The sequence below is a fragment of the Nesoenas mayeri genome (assembly GCF_963082525.1).
Source record: "Nesoenas mayeri genome assembly, chromosome: 29".
In the NCBI taxonomy this organism is placed as follows: Eukaryota; Metazoa; Chordata; class Aves; order Columbiformes; family Columbidae; genus Nesoenas; species Nesoenas mayeri.
This window is the reverse complement of record NC_137561.1, coordinates 2058800-2069254: the sequence shown is the minus strand read 5'-3', so window position 1 is coordinate 2069254 and position 10455 is coordinate 2058800. Positions and strand designations below refer to the sequence as shown.

Below are 10455 nucleotides of genomic sequence, written 5' to 3'. Positions count from 1 at the left end.
GAGGGTCTACTGGAGAGGAGAGGAGACCAGGGGTTGCACTGGGAAATGTGTTTGCACTGAAAGGGATTACAGGGGGATTCCTAAATCCCGTCCGTGGCATATCTGGTAGCAGTTAACTCTCCTTGCCCATGTAAGTGCTGCCTGCAGCTGTGTGTCTGTCCCTGGTCTGCTCCCTGTCAGTGTCACAGACCCCGTCCCACTCCCTGTGTGCTCAGGTCTGTCCTGCTCACACCTCCTGGCACTGCCCAGGGGCAGCTCTGTGTGTGCAGGGGCTCAGGAGCAGCTCAGACACGTCCTAACGAGAACTGGGGTCTCAGTGTCTTCTCCAAAGAGAGAAATAAATCCCCATCTCCCACTGCACACCCAGACAAGCAAGAGTGGAAAACTGAAAGCACAGATTCCTTCCCTGGCAGCTATTCCTGTATTGATGTCCTTGTTCAGAAGGACCCTGTGCCATGTCTGTGGGGGATTTGGAGCTCTGAGCAGCCCTGATCCACACAGCCCCCTTCAACCCCACAAGCTCTCTGCCTGCCCTGCCGGGGGTCGCTCCTTCCCCCCACAGCTGCTGCCATGGGATATCCCGGGCAGGCTGAGCGCTGACCCTGGCAGGCGGCAGAGGCCCTGCCCGGCACAGCCCTGGGGTGCAGGGACCCTGCTCTGCAGGACAGCCCTGGGCACCCCTGCGTGCTCACCCGGCTTCACAGCTGTTCAATATGGCCTGACAAGAGCCCCGTCCTTACAGATCTCAAAAGCTGTGCCTGTGCCAGTTTCAGGAGATGCCTCCAGGAGCTACAGCTGCACTGCCCTGCACCAGAGACTTACCATGGCAAGGGCTGCAAAGGTTTCTCCTCCAGTGAGCTCTCAGTCACCCTCCAGTCCTGAGCACCTTTAATCTCTCTCTGCCTTGCTCGTCTGCTGAGATGCCCAGGCAGAGCCCTCAGCCCTGCTGCGTGTGCAGAGGAGCTGCTCCTGGGCAGAGCTGTCTCTCTGCAGCGCTGCCGCTGCCATGAGCTCCCTGTGTCCCAGGAGCCCAGCCCAGCTCAGCAGCACAGGAGCAGCCCAAGGCACTTTAATGACCCCTCTGGTGGGTTTGGTGCTGCGTCCATGGACCTTCGACCCTGGAGGAAGGTGATGAAACTTGTCAAGAAGTCAAAGTTAGATTCAAACTCCAAAGTTTCTTGTAGCGTTAATGGGCCCAACTGAGGGAACCTACTGAGAAACAATATCCAGGTTTGGTTAGAGAAGAAAACTGGAGGTCAGGAAAAGCAAAGTAAAGATATCTCTGATGCTGAGGAAACCTGGTTGTGTTTCTTTAACCAAAAGCCAAGCCCTGACCTTGTACCATGGGAAGTCAGATCCTATCCCTCTCACATACCCCAGGGCCCTTCCTGGGACAGTGTGATGTGGGGCTGTGCAAGGCCAAGGGCAGGACTATGGTCCCACCCCTCCCAGGTTCCTGGCTGGGGACAAGGAGGCCATGAGGCCCCTGTGCTGCAAGGACAAGGTGTCTCCTCACAGGCATCAGTGGTGCAGACAACAGCCACAGCCAAGGGGAGAAGGAGCTCATGTCTGGTGGGGCTTTCAGCCTCTTTCCATCCCGTGATCATCTCCACGACAGCCTGTCCTGTGCTGTGGCATCCCCTGCACCTCTGTCCCTGCAGGCTGCAGACATCCCCCCTGCTGCCCCACCTTGCTCCTGTCTGAGCATCTTCCTTCCTTTGCTGAGATCTCTCCATCCTCCCCAGCTGCTCCTTGAAGCACAAAGCCTTGGGCTGATGCAAACTTCCTCTGCTGACCTGCTCCACCACAGCACTGCCCTTCCATCACATTCCTTTCTGCTCATGGCCAGCCTGCACCTCCCCAGCTGCACTTTGGGCCATTATTTCTTTCTCATGCTCTTTCCCATTATCCAGAAATCTTCCACCACCTCTGAAACCGCCCTTCAAGCACTCTCAGGCTACTCCTGCACTGCTGCAGCCTCCCCAGCGCTGCTGGACCAAAGCAGCCCAGGTCCCTCAGCACCCCACACCATGTGCACAAGGTGCTGAACCTGCCTTGGTACAGCCCTGCACTCTGCAGTTCCTCCCTGCTGCTCCAGACTGGGAAGCCGCACACTGGCACACACCCGTGTGTGTGGGTCACACCAGTGCTGAACCGAATGGGATGAGAACTGCAGGTGTCTGGGTCCCCACACTCCTCCTCATGCAGCCCCGTGTGCAGCTGCCTTGTTCATGGAGAGCGTGCACCATGGGCTGGTGTGGAGCCCATTGACAACATCTTCCTGACACGGGTGACTGAGGAGTCAGTGGGGTGAGGTGCCCTGTGGGACTTCACACTTACAAACCAGAAAGAGTTGGTCAGGATGGAACAATCAGGGATGGGAAAGTGGAGCTGAGGCTCCTGGGGGATGATCACAAGGCCGAGAGCAGGATTTCAGGAGAGCAGGATTTGGCCTGCTGAGGGACTTGCTTGGGTCCTATGGGATATGACCTTGGTGTCTGCAGTGCTTTTCTCTCCCATCTCCTCCCTCCTTTCTCCCACCTGCTGTTGTGCAGCGTTTTTTACCCTTTCTCAAATACAATATCCCAGAGGTGCTGCCAGCATCACTGAGTGGCTCAGATTGGGCAAGATTGGGTCCATCTTGGATCAGCTGAAATCGGCTCTGACATTGGTCAAATTCCTGTTGTTTTCTCAGAGAGGTGACAACTGTAGCACACCCACACTCACTCTCAGTTCCAAGGCTTTGCCATGTAAACCCAGTACAGTGTAACAGTGTGTTGGCTGTTACAAACTACTTGATCATGGAGAAGAAATGGAAAAGATCTTCTGTCAGTAACCTGAGGAAGTCAACAGTCAATGAGCAGGTTCCTATGGGGAACTGTAATTGCCCTGACATTCACTGGCCAGGCAAAGCTGCAGCTGCCAACAGTGCAAAGGATCTTGGGCCAGCTGCTTAACATGTCTGCCTGATGGGCCAAAAAGAGTGATGCTCACCTGGATCTGGAACTGGCAAACAAGGAAACCCTGATGAGGGATGTGAACATCAGTGTCCACCTTGGCTGTTGTGACCAGGACACAGAGGAGTCCCAGGCACCAGAGGGGAGGGAGGAAGGCCAGCAGCAGAGCACAGGCTGGTGGAATCCAGAGGAGAAGACTTTGACATACTGGGGGACGGTGGGAAAAGTGGAGACATGGAAGTAGATCTGAAGGATGAAGGAGCTCAGGAAATCTGATAATCCTTACAGGACAGGCTGCTCCAAGCACAAGAATGATCTGTCCAAGTACCCATGAACAGAAGCATTTATATCGTGAGGCTGCTCATCTGCACTGATGGAGCTGCAGGGCACAAAGGCAGCACACAGGAGGTGGGAGCAGGGGAAGCTGCAAAGGAGGAATTTAGAAACCTTGTCCATGGATGTGGGGATGATGACAAAGCTGCCCTGGACTTGATACCTGCATGGGAAGGGCAGCAAGATGAGCTGACAGAGCTTCACTTGCAGTAAGAGAATAGACAGGGTGAACGTGGGCCTGCTGCTCAACTTCTTAAGAGTAGTATCAGACGGGACTGAGGTTGTTCATGGCTTCTTTGCCTCCATCTTCACCAGCAAGGTCTCCTGGGACTTTGTTCCTGAAGGCAGGAGTCTGGAGAACACCCAGCAGTGGATGGGGCTCAAGTCAGGGGTGTCCTGAGCAAACTCAGACACCGTTACAGAACAGGAGATGGGTCACTTGACCAGCTCCTGAACACAAGTATCACTGTGCTGTGGCACCTGAGATTGCCAGGAACACCCACTTCTTGGTCCAGAGGAGTGTGACTCCTCTTCAGGTGTCCTGGACTATCTCCTCATGCACATGGTGATTTAGGCACCCACTTTTCTGACATATTCAGTCTTTATCAGGAGACGCTCCATATCGATATTAACTGAAGGCTGCTGATGCCACCTGTTCTGGAAAGGGAGGGAAAGGCGAGCAGGGGAGGGACTAGAAGAAATTTGGCTTTATTGCTATTTATATGCAAATGCTCTCTGTTTGGTTATTCCTGAAATCCCCCTAATCATCCACACCAGACTTGAGGCCTTTAGGAAAATAATGCACAGAGCCTTGGCTTGTAAGAGCATTTTCGATGTTAGTGAGCCCTCTGCTGCCACGATACTGAACTGCAGATACTGAAAGAATGAACAAACCTCTAATGTAGTGAAAGGCAGAAGCAAACCCCAAGTTTCTGAGGGTGTTTGGACCCCATGAAGGGCCATCGCTGACACAGCTGTGAAGGAAACAACCAGTGCCGGTCCCTGTCCCTGGGGGCTGGTGAAGGCAAGACTTGGAGACACTGGTTCCAGGTGGTGAGGGCCATGTGGAGGTGGCTCTGATGCCATGTGAGCCCTTGATACTTGTTCATCACCAGAATGGCTGAGCCCTGACCCCTGGGACCTGGTAGATTTTTCTGAACTGATTTTCAAGGCTTTTCCTGAGGTCAGTGTGAGTGTTTTCTGCTTTGGTGGTGAGTTTGATGCGAACTGATCTTGCTTTCATGTAAGGCTCTGGTTTTCTGCAGAGCTGGAAATGTCTGTGAGTTCCTCACAACTCATCCAGCTTCTTTCACACACCTAGTAATGGTCACCAATTGCCTCAATGTCCCACTCCAAAACTTGCTTGAATCCTCTGTTTGGATCCACATCCCATCATTCCAGGAGGTTCATGCATTTACCAGGTTCATGGATGATTTCATGTGGACAGCTTAAGAGAGATGCAGATCAAGGTCAGTTCATTGGTCATGACTGAGTACAGCCACCCCAGCAGCAGCCGTTCCCCATCTCCCAGGCACAGCCATGCCCACAGCATGCAAATGGCACTGCCATACATGATTAGCCCAAGAGAGGCCTTTCTTCCTTCCGTATTCCCAGGAAAATCTTCCTCCTGTTCCTCCTCCACCTGCAGACATCAACTGCTTTCCATTGCTGGGCTCAGACATGGCTGGAAGGGTTCACTGAAGCCACCAGCCATTTCATTGCTTCTCCCTGACATGCCCTGACCCTCTCCCACACCTACAATGGCCAATCACGGCTGCTCAGGCCTCCCGCTCTTCAGAAGAGGCCTCGAGCTTCTTGGTTCTTCCTGGTGCTTATTATGAACTTCCTCGCTCTCTGCAGAGTTCATGGTTACATTTCTTGTCCATAACAGCCCTTTATGACCATGTCTCACTGAATGGTTGTGTTTGTATGATCATTTGTGCAGAAAGGGCAGTCACAGGACAGCACCCAATATGTCAAAACTGATGCCCAGTGAAATGCCGTAAAGCCCCGATGAGTTTCCCCTGTGTCTGTGTCTCTCCTGGAAGGAGTCTGTCCCGAGAAGGGGATCCAGCTCCTGCCACTCTCTGCAGAGGCACATGAGCAGTGTCCATCACCTGGGGACAAAAAGGGTGACGTTTGCCAGACCACCCGTCATCTGAACCACTTAGATGTGTGCTTGTGGATGGGGTATGGAGCCTTATAGTGCAAATACCTATTTAATTGTCATTGCCAGAGGGGCTACCACTGATACAGAGTAATATTTTACAGATATTTAAATATAAGCATATACAACTGACATTCCTAGACATATTACACAAACACTTGAAGGATTATTCATGCCTTTTAACATGATTACCCTCAGAAGGCCACCAGATTTACATCTCAGGAAATGGGATCCAGAGTCCAAGGGCAGGATGGTTTGGGCTCTGTGCTGGGATCTGGAAACTGAAACGTGCTCCCATCTCCCAGCCCCCTGCCCTCCTCAGTGAGGGTGTGAGACATTCTGCCAGCCAGGGCTGAACTCACAGCCATGACCAGTATCTTATGTCCAACTGCAGCCAATGGTGTCCTGCCAGCTCACGATTGGAGCTTCCATTGCTGGAGGTGTTTAAAAGACATGGAGATGTGGCTCTTTGGGACATGGTTTGGTGGAGTACCTGGGAGTGTTAGATTTACGGTTTGACTCCATGTTCTTAATGGTCTTTTCCAGCCTCAATGATTTTATGATTCTCTCCTTCTCTGATTTGGGTTGAAATGATTTCAGTTCCATCCCCTCCATGTTCCCTCAGAGGCGGCTGTTGTGTGGCACAACTGTCCTGGCTCTCCAGGCAGGTTGGGCACTGGGTTGGTGTCTGCATTGGCAGTTTTCCCCTTCCTGGGGTAAAAGGCTGTTGAGCAGAGACAGTTGTAGAGATTTGGGTCACGGGGGTTTGCAGCAATCCTGTCAAACTCTGAGCAGGATGAGCTTTGGAGCCCAGGAAAAATGGAGATGCTCTGAAGGATGTTTGTGAACAGTGGTGCTGTCACTAGTAACAGTAACAGGGAACTCCTCATTCTCACTGATGATCATGATGATTTAAATCTCTTTAATTTCAGTCCTAACAGTCATTCTTGCTTTTCCAAGCATCTACTACACCTAAGCAATTGTGTCTTGAAAGAATTTCTTAGAACAATGCTTTTTCTCTCACTTCTTTTTTGTTTTAATCATTTAAAGAGGACACCTCTTGGACAGAATTACCCTAAAATTGTGCTTCTTTCATTACTTTTCTACCTTTTAATTATTTCTTATGTGGTGTGATGTGGAGGTTGCATAGGAGAACAGTTTCTTTTTGAGACAAAGAAGGCCAAGGAACAGATCCCAGGTCAGTGCAAAGGCCCAAAGGAAGCCAGAATCTTTATGTGTGTGCACTGACACACACTGTCACCTGCATTTCCAGTCTCTGCAGTCCCAACCGTGCAGCAGAGTCTGGAGTTCTGAGCTCCCTCATCTGCCCTGTGTGACACGTGTAAAATGGAACTACCCCAGTCCAATGGCTGGTTTTGATTCTCTTCACAGCCTGAAGCACCACATGGGTCAGGAGACAAGCCAAGATACCCAACCAGGACTGACATGCTCTGCTCTTACTGTTCAGGTGTTCCTGGGAATCTCTGCAGACATGTCACACTGATATCTGGGTGCAAGGAGCTGGTCAAGTGCCACGTCTCCATTTCTATAATGATGAGTTTGTGTCTGGCTGCCCACGCTGCCCACAGCCGCGAGGTGGGGGTTTTGCTCTGTAGATCAAGTGTGCTATGGTGACTCTGTGGGGCCCTACTTGTCAGGCTGGGAGGCAACCCCAGGTGATGGTGGTCACTGCCACTGACCACCTCCCACACAAGCTCTTGGGTGGCCATGGAGGGTGCTCAGAGGGACCCTGCCTTATTCACCTTGTGCGTGGGTGCTGGCCACCAACAAGCAACACCTGAGCAAACAGCCTGAAGTCTCTCGAAAGCCACACTGGGACCATGATCTCCTCACACTGAGCCCACAGAGAAACAAGCAGAGCAATGAGCCTCTTGAGAGTCTGTTACTAAGGAATGTTCTTCAAGGAACTTTGGAAGAAGACCTAACCCTTCAGGCACTGCGCTAAGGAGATGCCCTTGCTGATGGAGATGCTGTTCTGAGCCCAGCTCTGTCACAGCAGTGCCCACCGCCTGTCCTGGTCACAGGACTGACACACAGCAGGACGGCGACCAAGCCTTGGGAGCGCTCAGGCCTTGCAGCAACACAACGGCTTAGAAGGAGAGTGTGGGAGTGGAAAGAGAAGGACTCTGGGAAGAACAAGGCTGGTGCTGCCTGGCAGAGCTGCTCTGCTGGGACTGTTTCCTCCATCTTCGCACACAGACACCTTGTGCTGAGCTTCACAAAGGTTGCAGAGGAAGGATCTGAGACAAACAATTCACTGCAGGGTCATTTATTTTCTTCAAATACACAGAAAGCAGGACTTCTCATTTACAAGATCTTTGACTTGATCTATAAAGGTGGACAAAGATGTGGGATGAATAATAACATTTCTTTGAGTGAAATATTATCAGAGTTAAAAAGGCAAAACCAAAAAAGTCTTCCCCCAACTCCAAAAACTCATCTAAAACTACAAAATATAAAAAAGACAGGTTGGACCTGTCATGAGTCATGTCATGAGTGATATAGAGAAGATGGGAAGTTTAATGCCTTTGAAAAGAATCCAGCCATTAGTTACTTCAAGGCATCCTTGAGCTTCTGGTTCCTCATGCTGTAGATGAGGGGGTTCACTGCTGGAGGCATCACCGAGTACAGAACTGACACAACCAGGTCCAGGAATGAGGAGGAGATGGAGGGGGGCTTCAGGTAGGCAAACATGACAGTGGTGACTAACAGAGAGACCACGGCCAGGTGAGGGAGGCAGGTGGAAAAGGCTTTGTGTCGTTCCTGCTCAGAGGGGATCCTCAGCACGGCCCTGAAGATCTGCACATAGGACACCACGATGAACACAAAACAGCCAAAACTGATTAACAGACTAAACACAATAAGGCCAAGTTCCCTGAGGTAGGAGTGTGAGCAGGAGAGCTTGAGAATCTGGGGGATTTCACAGAAGAACTGGCCCAGGGCATTGCCCTTGCACAGGGGCAGTGAAAATGTATTGGCCGTGTGCAGCAGAGCATTGAGAAACCCAGTGGCCCAGGCAGCTGCTGCCATGTGGACACAAGCTCTGCTGCCCAGGAGGGTCCCGTAGTGCAGAGGTTTGCAGATGGCAACATAGCGGTCGTACGACATGATGGTGAGGAGACAACACTCTGCTGTGATCAAGAAGGAAAATGAAAAGGTCTGTGCAGCACATCCTGAGTATGAGATGACCCTGTTGTCCCAGAGGGAATTGGTCATGGATTTGGGGACAATGGTGGAGATGGAGCCCAGGTCAAGGAGGGCGAGGTTGAGCAGGAAGAAGTACATGGGGGTGTGCAGGTGCTGGTCCCAGGCTATGGTGGTGATGATGAGGCCGTTGCCCAGGAGGGCAGCCAGGTAGATGCCCAGGAAGAGCCAGAAGTGCAAGAGCTGCAGCTCCCGTGTGTCTGTGAAGGGCAGGAGGAGGAACTGGGTGATGGAGCTGCTGTTGGACATTGGCTGCCTGTGGGTATGAGAACCTGTGTAAGGAGGAAAAGTCAGTGAGAAGTTAGAGGTGTATAAACAGGCTGTTTCTCATGGAATACCCCTTCACCGATGGAGGGATGTTTCAGCTCGCTCTTTATTTCTATCAAGTGAGGAAAAGAGTTCATCACAGTTTAAAATGCAGCTTGGTCATCTAATTTCTATGAACACACCTCTGGGTCAAGACCCCCTGTGTTGATGTCAGAACAAAAACTGACCCACAATTTCAGCCCAACCCCAGAGAGCAAGAGCAGCAGGGACAGGTGGAGAAACAGGGAAGGACACTGCAGTGCTACTAGAAAATAAAGCCAGGAGAGAAAGGCAGACGGGCATACTGTGGAACCTTCTCCTGACCCGGCTGTGCTGCTGCCACTCACATAATGACACTGGAGAGCAAGTACTTTTAGCACCTTATTTGAGTACCTCGTTGCAGGAACCCTTCACCTGGAGGTCCAGCTGCTGAGGTGGAGACTCGTGACCTGGACTCCATGGCTTTGGGGCAGAGGGTCTGCTGAGGAGGAGAGGAGACCAGGGGTTGCACTGGGAAATGTGTCTGCAGTGCAGGGGATTGCAGGGGGTTCCCAAATCCAGTCCCTGGCATATCTGGTAGGAGCTCTTCTCCCTGCCCATGTCTGTGCTGCCTGCAGCTGTGTGTCTGTCCCTGGTCTGCTCCCTGTCAGTGTCACAGACCCCGTCCCACCCGCTGTGTGCTCAGCTCTGTCCTGCTCACACCTCCTGGCACTGCCCAGGGGCAGCTCCGTGTGTGCAGGGGCTCAGGAGCAGCTGAGACACGTCTGGAGCTCTGAGCAGCCCTGACCCACACAGCCCCCTTCAACCCCACAGGCTCCCTGCCTGCCCTGCCGGGGGTCGCTCCTTCCCCCCACAGCTGCGTCCATGGGATCTCCCGGGCAGGCTGAGCGCTGACCCTGGCAGGTGGCAGAGTCCCTGCCCGGCACAGCCCTGGGGTGCAGGGACCCTGCTCTGCAGGACAGCCCTGGGCACCCCTGGGTGCTCCCCCGGCTTCACAGCTGTTCAACATGGCCTGACAAGAGCCCCGTCCTTACAGATCCCACAAGCTGTGCCTGTGCCAGTTTCAGGAGATGCCTCCAGGAGCTACAGCTGCACTGCCCTGCACCAGAGACTTACCATGGCAAGGGCTGCAAAGGTTTCTCCTCCAGTGAGCTCTCAGTCATCCTCCAGTCCTGACCACCTTTAATCTCTCTCTGCCTTGCTCGTCTGCTGAGATCCCCAGGCAGAGCCCTCAGCCCTGCTGCGTGTGCAGAGGAGCTGCTCCTGGGCAGAGCTGTCTCTCTGCAGCGCTGCCGCTGCCATGAGCTCCCTGTGTCCCAGGAGCCCAGCCCAGCTCAGCACCACAGGAGCAGCCCAAGGCACTTTAATGACCCCTCTGGTGAGTTTTGTGCTGACTCCATGAACCTCAGGCTCTGAGGGGAAGCTGAAGAATCTTCTCAAGAAGTCAAAGTCAGATGCAAACTCCAA

The 10455-nt window shown here is 52.6% G+C and overlaps 1 protein-coding gene across 1 annotated transcript in view; it reads right to left on the bottom strand.

Moving 5' to 3' along the window:
• The window catches only part of LOC308050575 (olfactory receptor 14J1-like), a gene marked incomplete at its 5' end in the record, with an annotated part of 296725 nt that extends 287794 nt beyond the window's left edge, over positions 1–8931 (bottom strand). The window contains one exon of the mRNA XM_080360738.1: positions 8242–8931. Within this exon, the coding sequence (XP_080216864.1) occupies positions 8242–8931 (690 nt within the window). The remainder of the gene's footprint in view (positions 1–8241) is intronic.
• Between the last annotated feature and the right edge of the window lie 1524 nt (positions 8932–10455).